The sequence below is a fragment of the Ailuropoda melanoleuca genome, chromosome 8 (genome assembly GCF_002007445.2).
Source record: "Ailuropoda melanoleuca isolate Jingjing chromosome 8, ASM200744v2, whole genome shotgun sequence".
NCBI classification, from domain to species: domain Eukaryota; kingdom Metazoa; phylum Chordata; class Mammalia; order Carnivora; family Ursidae; genus Ailuropoda; species Ailuropoda melanoleuca.
Genome location: NC_048225.1, coordinates 45686583 through 45705335, shown reverse-complemented (window position 1 = coordinate 45705335; position 18753 = coordinate 45686583). Strand labels below are relative to the sequence as shown.

The window sequence follows — 18753 nt, the reverse complement described above, 5'->3', positions numbered from 1 at the left end:
AAGAATTAATTACCCATTAGTTAATCATCAACTTTAATGATTAAAATCATTGACTTCCTCATCCTGACTAACAATATTTCAGATTATTCCTTTACATCTAGAAGTAAAATAATACTGTTAAATTAGTAGTAAAATAGCACTAAATAACGAATAGAGCCACAGTAGGATTTGGGATGGGTAAGACATAGATTTTTCTTTTGTAGAACAGAAGAACAACCATAAGTAGAAAAGTGGAAAAGAAGAACCCATGAAGTGCCAGGCTACCTCCTGGGTGGTTATTTCTTGTTATTCTCAACATTTTCAAGGAAGTCTCTAAATTCTCTTGATTTCAAAGGTTCACAGTAATGCTTCCAGCCAGATCTCTCAGAGTGTCCAAACTCCATGTTCAACTGCCTGTGTGATATATCCGCTGGAATTCCTCCCAGGCATCTTAAACTAAATATTGTTCAAAAGAGAACTATTGAACTTATCTTCCAGCTTTGCCTCTCTACCAGTCTTTACTAATTCTCATGTTCCCACCTCAAAATCATTCCAATAATTCTACTAGACGGTAAACTTTATGAAATGAAGGATGTTGTGCACTTAGCAGATGAAATGGGGCCCAGGACAGAGAAGGCACTGTTGATTTATTTGAAGGAATACAACTTCTTCTCACATCCAACTCCAATTAGTCATTAAGCCTTATCCAGTTTACCCCTTCAGTTTATTTCAGAATCTGTCCACTTCTCTCAGGCTTTTTGTCAGCATCTTGGTCCAAACTCCTATCATTCATCACCTGAATGAATGACTGCAATAGCACCCTGAGCTGCTCTCCCTGCATGTGTTCTTGTCAGCCAAGCCAGACTCTCACAGCAATCAAGGTGATCATATTATCGGTACCAATGCAGTTCAGCCATTCTCTCACCAAAACATTCAACGTTTCATGAGGCTTTTCAAAGGATAAGCAAATTACTATGGCATCAAGGCTCTCTCATCCTGATTTCTCACATGTAACTCTTTCTTTTCATCTTGTGCCTATCCACCTTCTCTCCCCAGCTCCAGTCCCAGTGGCTTAGCCTCTATTTGCCTTCAGGCTTTTGGACATGTTCTCTCTGCCCAGAGACTCCTCCACCCCTTCTCTCCTGGCTAGCACTCACCTTTTCCATCTCAGCTTACATCCCTCCTCTCTGCAAGGCTTCCCTTGGATACCCCTAGGCTAGGTCAGGTCATTTGTACAGCTCATGAACTTTCCTGTCATAGCACCCACTTCTACCCTGTGTTCATTGCGAGAGAGGATTGAAAGCACACATCCTGCTTCTCTTGTTTCCTGCTCTATCCCAGCTCCAAGTGTCTAATACATAGCAGAGTACTCAGGAAATACTTATAGGACAAGCGGGGCCCAAGTCTTGCTTTACTCCTTATATTTGTCACTTCACTCAATTTTCCAACTTCAGTGAGTGCCACTGGAGTTGATGACAGTGGTATCAGCCCACTCAAAATCTTTCATCCCACTACACTGAAAATCCTGAGGCTACCTCCTCTCATTCCCCACATTCATACAAAAATGGTTCTGCCCACATCCTTTTTTGACTCAGATCTGCATGTTTGATGCCCCTATCTGAAGGCCAGAGACATGGGAATACAGAGGTGAGTTTATTGGATGTAAAGCATCTCTGGTACACTCATGCCCCACACAACATATTAATCAACAGTGTACCTTTGAATGAAGCTCTAAAATATATGTATTTTTACAATAATTCATGTCTGAGATAATGGATATTAAAGTTTATTTGTGTTTTAGTACAGATATAAATAAAGGAACCAGCTAGTAGTTCCTTCTTTAATTCATTGTTTTCTACAAGGAAGAATTGCTTCCCCCCCTTAATGGTCCTGCTTTTCTCTTTTAGTAATTTACTACTAAATTAGACTATAATATTTAAAGGAGTTAATGGAGGGAGGAGTAGAAGGGAAATAATACCAGCATTTTAATAAGTAACAGGGTATTGCAGATTTTAAATTGTGGCCCTGATGTCTGTGTTCTAAATACCGGACTAACTTGCATAACCAAAAATGATTTGGGCCAAAATCCTGGGTGTTTACTGACTAATTCTAGGTCACTTGCCTGAGGTTGAATTGTAAATTGTCTTATCTCAGAGTATTACACTGATACTATACTGCATGTTAATATGTCTCCAGAAGCTTGGTGTAACTCAGTAAAAACTATTGTTGCCAATTCATTCAGCTGTAATGCAAAAGGAAATTTCTGGTCTATGATTTTAAAAAACAAACAAAACAAAACAAAATGTAATAAGAAGTACTAGGGCCAATGTGCAGACATTTCAAACCCAGTAATGTGTGATAACTACTTGACCCAGAAATAGATAACCTGGTTTCCTCTAATAACTGTCAGATTTTTAACTCCCTTCCATAAAGATGTTCATTACAATGTGATCAACAATTTAAAAATTCAAAATAGGGTAAAAGTTAAATAATGCTACACCTATACGACATGAAACTATGAACCAATTTAAACTAATGTTTGCAAAGTCTATTTTCTTGCAAGAAAATGTCTATATTGTGAAATTAAATGAAAAAGGCAGGATAAAAAATTCAACTATATAAAAACATGCACTGAATGTGAAGGAATATAATAAATACATTCTTTTGGTGATGAGATTATGAATGATTCTAATTTACTTTCTAAATGCCTTTATTTCCCAAATTTTCTACAATGAGCATGTATTATTTTCTAATCAGAGAACTGCATTAAATTCAAAAACAAAATTATTTAATCTTTATCATGTTCTTTTCATATAAGTTGTATAGTGACTAGACCTCAAATCCAAGCCAATCAGTTAATTCCTGAAGAGCTGAAAGAATTTGCGTGTCACTTCAGTATGTTTGAACTTTCAACTTTTGACACTATCACATGGGATGTTGGTATGTCTCGGTGTTCACAGATACTTAAATATATGTCCAGTTTTTCATCTGTAGATAATTGTAGTCGTGTGCTGTGGTAGGAAGAACATGGATTGTGGAATTAAACAGAATTTTGGCTCAGCCACTTGTAACTGAACATCCTTGAGCCTTCATAAGCTCATGTAATAAGCTTAATAAATGGCAGCTCTTATTAGTCCCAAGTGTTTATTATGGGTAAAGGACAGGGGTAGATGTTATAGGAGATAGAATACTGAATAAGTACCATGAGATTTCAGACATACAGAATGGTGGCATTTTAAGGTGCCTTAGAGATTTCCATGTTTTTTCTCTTCAGATACAGTTATCGAGAAAATAACTCAGTCATCTAAAGCAAGTACATGTGTTATCATTAAGACCAAGCAAAACTGGGGTGCTTGGGTGGCTCAGTTGTTAAGCATCTGCCTTTGGCTCAGGTCATGATCCCAGGGTCTTGGGATCGAGCCCCACATCGAACCCCACACGGGGGTCCCTGCTGAGCAGGGAGTCTGCTTCTCCCTCTTCCCTCTGCAGCTACCCCTGCTTGTGCTCTCTCTCTCTCTGTCAAATAAATAAATAAAATATTAAAAAAAAGACAAAGCAAAACTTATTCTCTATAAATTGGGATGGAGGCAACAGTTTATACTGTAAAACTTAATATGTGAAATCCTATAATAACTCTACTAATATCATACATATTCTATTTATTTTATTTTTACTGGGCCCCAAAAGTCAATGGATACATTTCCCTTATTGTACCTGCCAACTAACTTTTAAGGGATTAACGTTCATTAGTGATCATCTCATGGGGCGTCTATAATGCCTAGGGAGAACAAGCACTTAGGATGGACTCCCCTTCTCCCACCACAGACATACTCTGGAATTTCCTGACTTCAGTCCACTTTACTGGCTGTGTAAACCACTTTCCCAAGTTCAATTTCCTAAGGGTTGATGGTGCAGGTTTTGTGCACAACCTTAGACTCAAAAGTGGTGGAAAGATGACTATTGCAGAGGGCGTGGATGCAGCTTGGATATGCAAACTGCAGTGTCACAGGCATGACCCCACCATCTCCATGGTGCAGCAGGGAGCTGGGAGCAGGAAGAGAAAGGCTGGTGAGGGGCTGGGAGCTGGGACCTGCTCTCCCTGTGCCGTTATCCTGGTGGAGAACTCTTGAGTCAAACATTCTAAATTCTCACCTGGTTTTCCAGCCTCAGCTTCCTCTAGGAAACTACAATGCAATGTGCAGAGGTAGATGGGTGGAGGGTATGGGAGGATGGAGGGATAGCTTGTCAGTAAAGGTTGCCCTGCATGGACTGCATAGCATGGAGAAAATTCACTCAGGACATGATATGTAAGTCTTCATTTTACTCTTATGTCTACCATTCCCTGCCCTGCGTAGGAGCTGAATGAATATTAAACAGCTCTAACATCTTAATGATTTTGGCATCTAACTGTTAAGTCAATTTGTAATGATTTGATGCTTGTCCAAAGCTAATCGCATTATTAGGTCTTTCTAAGTAATATAATTTGTAACTGCTCAGAAAAACCATTCTTGAAAATAACTATTGAACTAGAAATGAGGAATTAGTCTGAGTGCTTTGCCCACTCCCCCCCACCCAATCTGTTTTATTTTGGTCTAGATTCCAAATAGCTATTTGCTAAAAATCAATATCAAATATAGTTTCAGAATATTAGAATGACAACATGCCTTCTTGGGAGACTATCAGGAATAAATAATAACAAATACCTTATCAGCATTTAAAGTTGTGATCAGCTCTTTGCTTTGGGAATATAACGAAGACTGCATCTTCTCAGAGCTACAGATTTAATCAAAACAGAGGGCTGATTTACTGACCATTATAATGACATTCTGGATGTCTCAGTCAACAAAAGTCAAATACTCACAATTTGACTTTGAGACAGAAAATTCCCAAATACCTTCTATCATTCTCATTTTAAGGAGAAAAATGATAAGATCCAGAATGTTGTGTAACATTCTCAAGGCCTCTGAGCTAGTTAGAGGCCGAGACCCCCAGGTGTGTCTCTGTCCTTCACTAGAGCAGTGCTTCTTGTTAACTTTCGGTCTAAACTGGGAGTTTGAGTCTAGATCTACAAACAACGCCAGAAATTGCTCTCTACACACAAAGCAGGGACCAGAATCAAATCAGAAAATTTAGAGCCTCATGAAGCCAGTGTAAAGGCATATGAACCATCATATCTATGTCTTACCAATCCCACTGTTCCTTTGCCAGGATCAATATGTTCTTTTCTTCCTAAGGTATACTCGGATAACTGAACTTTATAAGACTCAGTCTGAATTAATCCTCTTAAATTTTAAGCACTTAGTGATTTGTTTGTGGCTTTTGAAAATAAAAACTCTTAAACACATAATTTTTCTAAAGTGTTGAGGTTTTATTACCCAGGACACAAGGTCAAATATCTGTTAGTTTTTCTAGGAAATGGCAGCATGGTGTGGTATTTGCCTACTTTAAAGATTACTTAGGCTGCACAGGCATGGAGCCCAAACCATAGGTCTCTCTTTGGTGAATAGATTCTTTCCTAAAAGAAGTTTCCTAAATCATGGAACTTCAAATGAATTATTTCTATAACTTGGTAGCAGCAATGTGAAGAAGTCGTGAGGTTTCTACAACTAGAAGAAAAAATATTCATATTTGTAAATAATAAATATTTTATCCCAGAAAAGAATGTCTGGATATTTTAAATAACAGCTTTATTGAGATATAATGCCCATATTTTAAAACTTGGCTTTTTAAAGTACACAATTTGCTGATTTTTAGTATAGTTGCAGAGTTGTATAATCATTAGCACTATCTAATTTTAGAACATTTCCATCATGTCCCAAAGAAATCCCATGCTCATTATCAGCTCCTGGCAACCACTAATCTACTTTCTACCTATATGAATTTTTCTCTATTCTGGACATTTCATAGAAATAAACATAGTGCAGTATGTGGCCTTTGGTATCTGGTTTCCTTCACATAGAACAGTATTTTCAAGTTTCATCTCTGATGTAGCATGCATCAGTTCTTCATCTCTTTACGTGGCAGAATAATATTCCACTGTATGGATATACCAAATTTATTTATTCATTCATCTATTAATAGATATTTGAATTGTTTATACTTTATGGCTATTATAAGTAATGAAGTAATGTTTTTGTGTGGACATAAGTTTCAATTCTCTTTAGGTATACAACTTGGGGGAGAACTACCATTCATGTGGTAACTGTTAACTTTTGAGGAACCGACAGCCTGTTTTCCATAGTGGTTGCACTGCTTTGCCTTCTCACCAGCAGTGCATGGGGCTTCTGATTTCTCCGTATCCCAGCTAACATGTGTTATTATCTATCTTCTTGATTATAGCCATCCTACTGGGTGTAAATTAGTATCTCACTATAGTTTTGATTTGTACTTCCCTAACGAATAATATTGAACATCTTTTATGTGCTCATTTGCCATTTGTATATCTTCTTTAAAGAAATATCTATTCAAATTTGTGGTAGGCTAAATAATACCTCTCTATCCCCCATAAAAAGGTTCATGACCTAATATCTGACCTGTGAATGAATATATTATGTTATAGATCAAAGAAACTTTACAGATATGATTAAGTTAAGGATCTTGAGACAGGGAGATTATCCTGGATTATCTGGGTGTGTCAAATGTGATCAGAAGAGTCCATTTAAGAAGGAGGCAGTAGAGTTACAGTTAGAGAAGAGATACGATGACAAAAGCAAAAATTGGACTGATGTCCTTTGAAGATGGAGGAAAGGGTTATGAGCCATGGAATTCAGGTGGCCTCGAGAAGCTGGGAAAAGACAAGAAAACAGGCCCTTCTAATTATCCTCTGGAGCCTCTGAGCAACATCTTCAGTTTATTTCAGTGAGTCTGATTTTGGATAGCTGACCCCAGAACTATAAGATAATAAATTTGTGTTATTTTAAGATACTAAGTTTATGGTAATATGTTACAGTAGAAATAGGAAACTAACACAAAAATCTTTGCTGATTTTTAAATTAAATTATTTGTCTTTTTATTTTTGATTTGTAAAAGTTCTTTATATATTCTGGATACAAGTCCCTTATCAAATGTATTACTGCAAATATGTTTCTCATTCTGTGGATTGTTTTTTAACTTTCTTGATGATGTTTTTTGAAGCACAGAAGTCTTTAAATTTGATGAAATCCAACTTATCTACTTTTTCTTTTGTTGTTTTTGTTGACATATTAAGAAACCACCACCTAATTCAAAGGTTACTCATGAGGATTTACTCCTGTGATTGACATAGAATTATTTTTTTGTGTGTGGTATGAGGTGGGGGCCCAACTGAATTCTTTGGCATGCAGATATCAAGAAGTCTTGGCACAATTTGTTTAAAAAAGGGGGGCATGTTTGCCATAAGGCTATTTTGTTTAACCAATTGAAGGGTTTTTCTTATTAGATTACATAACACTTGACCAAAATAGGAAAATTGTTGGAGATGCCTTTCCAGCTATGAAAGACTGTACATGGGTACCTGGTACTCTACCAATTTTACAGCTAAAATTATTCTTCTTGCTTAGAAATGTTCCTGTGTAGTTCTAAATTGTTGGTGACTCATCATTACCAGTCACCATGGAACTACTTGCTAAGTGATTTTTTTCTTGTCTAACAGATTGTCAACACATTCAGGGCTGATAATATTGATAGAGAAAATCAAAAGACACAGGGCTGTTTCATCTCACCCCTTTTCATTCTTGTAGACAGACATGAAAGGAAATAATCCATAAGAATGAGTCCACTGACATCCCCCACATCATATTTCTTTCCAAGGTGGGCACTGGTATCATTTGCACTGAATAATGATGTCTTGCTTCTTATGAAGATGTTGTTCAGGGTAACAGCTGGATTTTTGTCCTGCTTTACCCTCAAAACAATAATGAAAGAAAAGTTCAGTTGGTTTTGAAGACACTGAGAGTCTGTCTTTGATGTAGCACCATCATAGTCATTTCATGCAGTAATCAGTTGGGTTATGATGGAAATTGATAGGTTGATCTTGGTGACTCATTAGGTTTTAATCTGCAATTATCCAAACTCATGAAAGTTCAATATGGACAAGCAATCTAAAAATTTAGCAATCTCTTATGCCGGTGTACTTACTTAAAATCTACTATTTCCTTAAACAATCTGAAAGTCAGTCTTGGGTATAAGTGATGCTTGGAAGTTGCTCTCTTTCCTCTGCTTGGTGCTTTTCATTTGCCCAGAAAATATTAAGTCTAGGTTTGTCTTCTCCATATCCAAGTTATATGTTGTCTTTACCTCCCAATGATCATATTTTTCTTCTTCTTTCTTTTCCTTCCCGTTGCTCCTTTTCTTCCCTTTCCTCTCTGTCTTTCTCCTTATTTTCTTATTTTAAGATCACTAGTGAGTTAATGGGTATGAATTAATGAAAAAAAATCAGAGAGTGATTTACCAAATGCCAGCCAAAAGGACAATGCTGTGGTGTATACGTGAGAGTTATATTCTCGAAACCTCAATCCTTGACCTCTCAACTTTGATCGATATTTTCAAACCTCAGTCTGATCAATATTATTCTTGCTTGAAATCAACATGTATGTTGTCTTGGATTTTATAAGGACAAAGACAGCCCTACCCATAAACAGACACAGAAGGAACAAATGAAGCAACGGATTTAAAGAAAACTTATTTTTTTTCATCTTGTCTAGGAATAGAAATTATTGTGCTGAGGGCTGAAAGATTAAATTGTGTCACTTGTCAGGAAATTGGCAAGCAACCATCTTTTTTGCCTGCTACTACATGCTGCTTTTGTGCTGTGGATGGGTTTAATAAATGCACTGTTGTGTAAAATGTCATTGCTGCATCGCCAAACGGAGGCTGTCATGTGATAGTTCTTCCCCAGGATGACAGATCAATATTGGTCCTCAGCAATCCAGGGACTTGAAGCCACACAAAGGGCATTTTTATGGTTTAGAAACAAGAGTAAAAATAAAAATCATTCTCCAAAGCATGGACATGTATCTGTTTTGCTCTGGAAGAAAACCTAATGTTCTTTCCAAAATGTTCTTACTTTAAAGATAGGTAATGTTACCAAATTTTAATGACTACTTCCAAAAGAAAAAATACAAATAAATAGTAACATTTTTGAAAAGTTCAATCTTACTGTTAACTGTCAAACAGATGCAAAGTAAAGCAAGGAAATACACCATTGTTTACCTTAGTAAACAGCCCAAAATTATATATGTGTAAGCACATGCGATACTGACAACAGACTGTAAAACAGGCCTTTTCCAACACTGATGGTAGAACCAAAATTTAGTAGGATCTCTCTGGAGAGAAATTTAGCAATATGTATCAAAACTCTTTAACATGTTAATACTTTTTGGTCCTGAAATTCTACTACTAGAAATATATTCTAAGGAAATTTTGAAAAACAGGGTCAACAATGTCTTCTAAAAGATTTCCAATTATTTAAAATACTGAAAAACGGAACAAAACAATGTAACAATGTAAATGGTAAATATATTATTAAACAACAATTAAAATAGTTGTAGAGATTTTTCAAAAAATTATCTAGGGAAAGGTTTATGAAATAAGGTTGTGTGAAGCTAAACAAGTGCTAAATGTATAGAACATGATCTAAACAAAAGTCTAAAAAATAGCAAAAAAAAAAAAAAACCCAGAAAGAAATGCTCAAAACATGTTAATAGTGATTGACTCTGAGTAGTCTAAAAATGAGTGTGTTGCATTTTGTTTAATTTTTGTCAACTCTTCTGCATTTTATATATACATCACAAAGGATAAATATAATATCTTCAAACATACACACACAATAAGTTATATTTAAAAAGAGGTTGCATAGGGAAAAGATCACTGTCCAGAGAAATTCATCCACTATGTGCTTTCTTGCATTGCCTCTTCATTTAGCCTTCATTTCCCATTTTCCCTATAGCTTTGGCTCTCTCTCTCAGTCTAGCTTAGACTAACAACTCCAGCCACCAGATGAAACAGATCTCTACTGTCTCTCCCCTTGGGACACTGGTTTCTTCCCTGTTTCCAACCTTGGTCCATCCCTTGATTTATCCCTTGCTTCTCATTGTGCTTTTGGCCTCTTGCCTCCAGGTGTGTGAAGGGCCTGGGACCAGCTGTGAGGCCTGCTCAGTATTTCTGAGGTTCAGAGTGTGGTCCCACCAGCAGAGGCCTGCAAGGAGCAAGCCACTCTGCAGCCTGGCCATAAGGAACTTTCAGAGTCAGAATTCCATAGTGTTCACATTCGTTTTCTCTTGCTGAGTGATAAATTAACACAAATTTTAAAGTTCCAAACAAACTTATGCTTTTTTATCTCAGAGTTGCGGTGGTGAGTCCAGCTTAGTGTGACCCTTCTTCAGTCTGGGTCCCATGAGACTGCAATCAGGGTGTCAAGGTTTGCTTTGTTTGTTGTGTTTTGTTTGTCGGCTGGATGTCGTTCCTTTCAGGAACATGGGGTCCTTTTCCAGGCTCATGTGGCTATTGTCAGAATTTAGCTGTATCACTGAAGTCTTCCATCTCACTAGCTGTAGCCTGGAGACCACTCTCAGCTCCTAGAAGCTGCCCTCAGGTACTTGCCACTAGGTGCCCTCCGTAGAGCCTCTCCCAACATGGAAGTCTGCTCTGTCTGGGCCAGCAGGACAATCTCTTGGCTTTTAAAGTACTCACTGGATTAGGTTAGGGTGACACAATATAATCTCTCTTTTGATTAAGTCAAAGTCAACTGATTAGGGACCTTAATCACATTTGTGAAATCTCTTCTGCCATATAAAATGATATTATCAGGAAAGTGATATCTCATCATACTTACAGGTTCTTTACACACTCAAGGGGAAGAGAATATAAAGGATGTGGGTCACTGGGGGTTATTTTAGAATTCTACCATAAAGGTCCCTTCCTGGCTGTCACAGACCTGTGGCTCAAGTTTAGCATGCTGTCAAATGGCTGGCTTGGCAGAATGAGCTGTGTTCAGGGCTTTGAATTTTATATAGCTCTTTCATGCTCACTATTTCATTTAATCCTTACCATAGCTTCCTGAGATCTATGCTTCTATCTCCAATTTGACCAGTGAGTGAAGTGGAGCACAGAGAGCTTAAAAAGAGTCTCAAGGCCACACAGCTAGAAAGTAGAACTTGAAATCCAGGTCCTCCAACTCCAAATAATAAGTTCTTTCCCTTACAACTCTCATCTGGGGTAACCCCTGAGACCTGAGCTCACTTCGGAGTCTAAGTTATTAGGGAGAGAATCGCCTCTCATTTCATCTGTGTCTTAAGCCAACACACTTACGTTATATTGAGTGTGATTGAGCTCATGCAGGAAGGGTTTTTACAATGAACTTGGAATTCCTAGAATGATGTATGTATTAGTGTTCTATTGCTCCTTAGAAAATTACCAGAAATTTAGCAGCTTAAAACAACACCCATTTATTAGCTCACTGTTTTCATAAGTCAGGACTCTGGTGCAGTGTGGCTGGAATCTCTACTTAGATTCTTACAGGCCAAAATCCAAATGTCAGCTGAGCAACAGTCTTACCTATCTGGAGGCTTGGGGTCCTCTTCTAAGCTCCTGTGGTCATGGTAGGATTCAGTTCCTTGCAGATGTGGGACAGAAATCCCTGCTTCCTTGTTAGCTGTCTGCTTGAAGACCCTCTGCTTTTAGAGACCATTCTCATTCTTTCTCACATGGCCTCCTCCCTCTGTCTTCAAACTAGCAACAGAGGGTCAAGTATCACACATTTTGAAACTCTTCTTCTGTTACCAGCCAGAGAAAAGTTTCCACTTTTAAAATTCTTGATTAGATCGGGCTCATTTGAAACTATTCTCCCTATCTTAAGGTCAACTGTGTCATATAACATAACACAGAGTAATCACAGGAGTGATATCTCATGATAGTCACTGGTTCTATGGATTAGAACCTGAGGAGTGGCATTTTTAGAATGCTGCCTACTACAGTGTGTCTTTAAGTGTCTCCCTGCTCTCCCCCAGCATAACTTAGAAAGTAAAGACATGGACATTGTAGTCAGACTGCCTGGGTTCAAATTCTGGCTCCAACAAGCTTGGGCAAGTTACTCGACCTGTCAGTGCCTCAATTTTCTTTCTTTTCTTTCTTTCTTTCTTTCTTTCTTTCTTTCTTTCTTTCTTTCTTTCTTTCTCTCTCTCTCTTTCTTTCTTTCTTTCCTTTCTTTCTTTTTCTTTCTTTCTTTCTTTCTTTCTTTCTTTCTTTCTTTCTTTCTTTCTTTCTTTCTTTCTTTCTTCTTTCTCTTTCTTTTCTTCTCTTTCTTCTCTTTCTTCTTTCTTTTTTAAGATTTATTTATTTGAGAGAGAGAGAGAGACTTGTGGGGGAGGGGGAGAGGGAGAGAGACAATCTCAAGAAGACTCCCCACTGAATGGCGAGCCAGATGCCAGACTAGATCTCCCAGATGCCAGACTAGATCTCACCGTCCTGAGATCATGACCTGAGCTGAAATCAAGAGTCAGAAGCTTAATTGACTGAACCACTGAGGTACTCCAGTGCCTAGATTTTCTTACTTGAAAAGTGTGGATCTCATTGAGTAGTTATACACTTTAGATGAGTTAATGTGCCAGGAAAAGTGCTTGGCACATTGAAGCACTATGTTGGTCTCTGCTATTACTATTGTTGATATGATTATAATATATCCACTAATGTTGAGTACAAATTTATACTCTTTTGGGGGCAGACCCATCACCTCATTTTCCTGGGCCTGGGCTTCATTATACATTTCTAGTGTTATTTAATTTTCAAAAATGTAATTTATAGTGGAAAAGACACACTTAAAAATTTTAAGTCTCTAACTCACATGGAAGAACAAAGAATTTTTCAAGTAAAACATAACCACGTTTAGTTTGTGAGCTTATTTTTTAAGTGAAGGAAACATAGCAGGTTCAGTAAATTGTATTATAAGCTCAGGAACAGAATCATAGAACTTTTGTTAGTACCATACCTGTTTCTAAATTGGTTTTAATTCTGTGTTATAAGCAGGAGAAAAAGGGATATGAACAGAAAGGAACAGGAAGCTTAGGGAAAGATGTGGAAGCTGAAAGGAGACTGAAAGAAAGATGGAAGGGATCAGAGGAAAGGTAACAGAAAATCATAGAGAAAAAGAGAAAAACAGGCAAGAGCAGAGGAAAGGACACTGAGAGTAGAGTACAGGTAGGGAAAAGAGAAGACATTGCTAATATTTATTGAGCATCTAATATATGCTGACTTAGCTAGGGACATAAGTTTTCTCACTGAATCCTCAGAACAACTCAGTGGAGTAGGTATGAGTATCATCATTTTTATAGAGATGAACATGAACACAGTGACTAAAAGAGTCTAACTTTCCAAGACCAATTATATTAGTATACAGAGTTCAGAACCTACATCTTTCCATAGCTCATTGTAATGTGCCGCTCCCATGTCTGAAGCATTAACGGTGAGTTAAAAAGTACTTCTCACAGCTTGTTGGCCCATTTTTGAACAGTGTTCCCACCACATTGAGAAAAGACTTCTTGGGTGGGCTTGGGTGTTACTGTCCCTTAACACTGCCTTATGGTGTTAATTACTTGAGTCAAAACATTTGGATCCTAGTTGAACCAGAGCCTTCAAAGATTTATGCCTCAGGATATGTCACTCTTCTGAGCCTCAGTTTCCTCAGCTGTAAAATGTAAATTTTGAACTAGATAAATTGCCAAATTCTAAAAATCTATACTGAATGTCATGCTGCCAGATTTTCAATTGATTGCTATTATTGATCTCTTTAATGTCTCCTGGCCATCCCAGTTCATGGCAGGAAGCAGTGAGGTGGGAAACAATCTCTGTGGTAGTAGCAAGGATCTATCACAAAGACGTGGAAACCTACCCAATATTTGTCTTCACATAGCAAAAGCCTGCAATGTGGGTTGGGGGGTAGGTATATTTGGTTGCTTGAGTTAGGACCACTGTTCAGTTTTCCAAGTTGTTCACTGTACAACCTTAGGAGGCAATATTCACATATGCAGTCATAGGCCTTAGCCCTGGCTCCAGAAAGCCATTGTAAAGATTCACAGGTAGAAGTCAGAATAGAGAAAATTGTAGCTCAGTAGAAAAATAACCAACTTTGTAATGTTTAGAGTTGTCCCTTAACATTGGGAAAAACTTGACCTTTGGGGGTTCTTAGGCAGAGACCAAATGACATAGAAGATTCTACTCTTGAATGAGAGTCTAGAGAGTACACGAGTGATATTCAGGATGCATTTTTGGATGTATTCAAAGCTCGCTGGGTGATCTTAGTCTTCAGGCCTTAATTTCATGAGTTAATATTATGGCCAAACAGTAGTATATACCTCATATGGATGTTGTGAGTATCTAGAAGACTGTATGTGTTTATGTACATCTCTATTTCTACCTATTTTAGATTAGATAGAAATAATGATAATAATTGAATAATGTCCCACACATGTAAAAAGCTCAACAAGTTTTAGCTAGCATTATGATTATTTCTTTACAACTACTGAATGCCGCTTCTAGCAGAACTTCCTTTTACCTCCGTAGGCACAAGACTGCCACCCAGATTGGCAAGCAATGGTGTCACCACTGCTTTTCATTCTTAACTATAGGGTAAGCATGTTTAACATAAAGGCTATTGTATTCCAAACTTAAAGCTGGAATCTGGCTAAGAGAGGAAAGTTCCCCTAATTCTAGGCAGAGTGGCGTGGGCTGAGATTGTGGACCACCGATTTCAGAGCTGTCTTCCAAGAACTCTGTTTCTAAGTTTTCAGAATGGTGCTTCTCCAGCATCCAATATTAGCAAACCCAGTCCCCACTATGACTCAGGAATTACACAGTATCTGTTTCAAATTGTTCACTCTGTAGCATGGATATTTTCTTACTCAGAAATTAATCTCATCAATTCAGTTTTAAAATTCTACTGTCAAAAAGCAGAGGTTTCCTGTGGGAGTGTCACCCATGTTTTTCATGTTGATAGGAGATGCAGATGCACCTAAAAAAAAACCCTGTGATTCTCTTCCACAAGCTGTCCTCAGGGATCACTGAACCAGAACAAGTGGCTGGGGACAAAAGTGTCCTCGGCTGCTTTATAGAAAAACAGGAAACTGGCTTACTGATGTTTAATGAAAAAAAGCAGACTGAGGACAGGCTGCAAAGCTTGAATTTGTGATACTTCATTCACAGTCTCCACTGGGGCTCCATGTAAGCTAGTCATTCTTACTTAGAAGACTTGGCTTGTGCAGAGTCCCTCCTCTTACTCAGTAATTTACCTTCCTGCTTCATTTCCATTCATTCATTCATTCATTCATTCATTCATTCATTCATTCAAAAACCCATTCACTCAGCCAGAATTTATTGATTCACTTCTATATATAACTTTGTGGCGTGAGCAGATTCACAGCGCAGCAGAAGCACTAGAACACGGGGTCTTGCTTTTCTCCCCAGGGAAATCTCTTCTAATTGTTCCAATCTACAGTGTCTTTTCGCTGGTGCTTTGATCTCTGATAGAATTTTATATTATTTACTAATTGTCCCCTGTGTATGATCCTTAGTTCCCCAAACGATCTTCAGTCTTCTGTTCTTTCAAGAGTGGGGGCCTTGGTTCTAGCAGCTACGACTCTATGCCGAGCTCCAGCTACCTACTTAACCTCACGTTGGGGTCCTCATCCAAGTCAAGCTGGTTTCTCTCTTTGTTGGGATAACTAGTTCTTTCTCCCTCTGTGTTCTTGTTCAGATTTATGGGGTTAGTGAAATCTTAATTAATTTTTAAGACCCAGAATAGAGTCTTCCTATGGAATAGTTTTTAGACTCTCTGTTCAAAGACCTGGAGAAAGTCCTTATAAATGGTCACTGAATCCAAGGATACACGCAGTATCTATACCATTGCCTTATTTGCTAATACGACTTACAGGATATTGTTTTTCATACATTTTATTATTTGCTCACCAGCTCTGAGTATTCTTTCTCCCAACCAGAATGAAGGCCCCCATGGAACACAAGATTTATCTGCATACTCTCCTTACAGAGCCAGTCTGAATGTTGGACATAGTGCCCATCAACAAACACAAATTAAATACTAGTTGAATTTTAGTAAGTCATAAGAAATCTTCAAAGTCATTACAGAAAGCTTGCTTTGACAGCCATTTCTTTCAAGTACAGAGCTTTGTAAAATTATTATTCTCCAAAGGTATAAACATGTCTCACTGATGTGGCAGATTTACTTTCCAAATAATTCTAACGTTTCAGAGCTTTACCTGAGTCTGCCATCCTCCGCTGCAGCACCACCCGGTATAATCTTCGTAATAAATATGCCAGGGTCATCTCCAATGTGGGGATTATCTGTCCCTCCAGCAATACTGAATCCCAGGCCAGAATTCCCCTGGAGAAACAATAAGTAGACATTAAATGATATGGCTGTCACCTAAACCTCATTCCCCTTGCACTCCGAGTTATCATCTTACTTCTCAAATGGAAATCAGGTGATAACAGTCTTCTAGGCAAAGCTATAAAGTGCACTGTCAGCAGACAAAGGAAGGTCAGGAAAAACACACTCAAGTTTGTCTCTGTGTTGTAAGAATTTAAGGGGCCTTACCTTTTTGCATATTCAAAGAGCCTTATATTTTTGCTTTTAAGAAAAGTTTCTTTTATACAGCAATTAAAATGATCATTACAAAGTAGGAAATAAAGGCTTATAAATTGTGTTATAGACAAAAATGCAAAAACATTATTGTCAGTTGTTAAAATTATACATCCATATGCAAAAGAATGGAAGGAAACCATTACATGAAAATTGATTTGGTAGAATAGTGAAATTTGGCTGTTTTATTTCCAGTACTTTTATGCATCAAATAAATGTGTTCCTATATAACAAGAAGCTTTGACTTCAGATGGCAGGTCTCCCTTTTAGAGTTATAATAAATGTGAGATCTTTTTCAGTAATAAACAGGTTTTAACTTGCAACAGATATTGACAAGGAATGTGTTACTGCTGTGGCATGTAAATCTGATAGTTTATATTCTAATAAAGCTTTCATACTTACTCATGCAGATTACAGTAATTAACATCCAATGTACATATAACCTTCTAAAATCTGTATGTAAGACATAATTAAAAGTCTTCCCCAAATTCACTTAACATATTTGTTATTTACATATTTTCCTTTAATCTACATACCCCTGGCTACATTATGTTTCCATATTATGTTCTGATTTTTTTTCTAATTCACATTATATTTTAAGCCATATCCATACACCTCGGTAGTGTTTATAATTATCCATTTTAAATGGCTAAATAATATTTCATCAAGGTCATATACTATCACTTATTTAACCAGTCCTTTATCACTGGATATTTAATTTTACTACAACCAAGATAGCTTACTAAATTTACAACTACTTGATTAATTTCTGTTCTTGGCTAAAAGAGATGAAGATGAAGAATTTAGTAGTTAATCCAGAAAAATTAATTAAGACACGTAATTAGTCAGAAAAGTTCAGTGTCAAGATAAGATCAGCTATAACTTGACAGCTATATTACTACAAATGTCAAGGTAATGTTTAGCAATTTTTATTGACTGAATAATAAAAATTCCAGAGGGCTGATTTCACAATTGTACATTTATGTTGAAAGGTTGAAATTAATAATTCAAACATAACAACTAAAATCTCATGTCTTTATACTTCTGACATTTCTCTAATTCTGTTTTTTCTTTGAAAAAATCTAATGCTCATTGAACAGAGATATGACTCAGTAGCAGTCACGTAATCATGAATTTATTTAATATGTGTTACACACCACGCTGTGCTGGGACTACAGCAGTGAATATGTCAGTTGGTGAGGCACATGAAGAGGAAGCACAGGATGCAGGAGTGGCCAACAGAAAAAGGAAGCATAGGGACTTTTCCTGAAGGTGAAAAGCAATTAGCTACTTTTAAGGGGGTAAAGATGGGAACGGGGAGGAGGACAGAATGTTCCAGTCAAAGGAAGAACATATGTAAAATCCCTGAGCTGAGAAAGGGTATGCCAGGTCCAAGACACAGACAATAAGGCTCGAATGAAAAAAGCAAAATGAACTGGATAAGGATTTACCATGAGTGCAAGTGAATCTATTCTTGGCTTTAAGTACCTATTGACACCGATGACTCTACCAGAATTGGTTGAGTATCTATTATGTGTAAGGCTACAGGGAAGCTAAGGCTAAAGGGAATAAGACCAGATGATTTCTCCCTTCATGGAATCCAAGGAAGAGCAGAAAAGGCAGTGGTAGTCTGGCATCTGGTAATCAATTCATTTTCACTGTAATATCAACTACATTGTCATGTATATAGCTACCAGGACAGTATTTAGGTAACTTATGAAGCAGTTTCTCTAAGATCTAGGGGTTTTGGAAGGAAGGAATGGGAAGATGAGTATCTTCATCGTAATTTGGGTCTAGTTCCAAGAACATCAATTGGAGTATATTGGTCTTACTAGAGTTGGCCCCTCAGAGATAATAATTTCCTGAGTAAGGGGGTAGGGAAAGAGGCAAGCACAGACTGGGAGGTATACAAATACTTTCTCCTGACAATATCAATATTTTTTGAGAGGGCACTCAAAACTTTGCCGTTTGAGAAACATATTCACTCTCTAGCTCTTAACCTTATCTTCTTCATTTCTTGCTTTACACTTTCACCCCCAGGAACACTCAGCTGAGCTGCTGGCTCTTTCCTGCATACTTGACACTATGACTCGTCTCTTGGCCTTTACTCCTGCTGCTTTCTCTACCAGAAACTTTCTACCTCCCTCTTG

The 18753-nt window shown here is 37.5% G+C and overlaps 1 protein-coding gene across 18 annotated transcripts in view; it reads right to left on the bottom strand.

Moving 5' to 3' along the window:
- DLG2 (discs large MAGUK scaffold protein 2) overlaps positions 1-18753 on the bottom strand; it is a 1964683-nt gene that overhangs the window by 530693 nt on the left and 1415237 nt on the right. For all 18 annotated transcript variants that reach the window (XM_034666214.1, XM_034666215.1, XM_034666218.1 and 15 more), the window contains one exon: positions 16221-16345. In XM_034666214.1, the coding sequence (XP_034522105.1) occupies positions 16221-16345 (125 nt within the window). The remainder of the gene's footprint in view (positions 1-16220; positions 16346-18753) is intronic.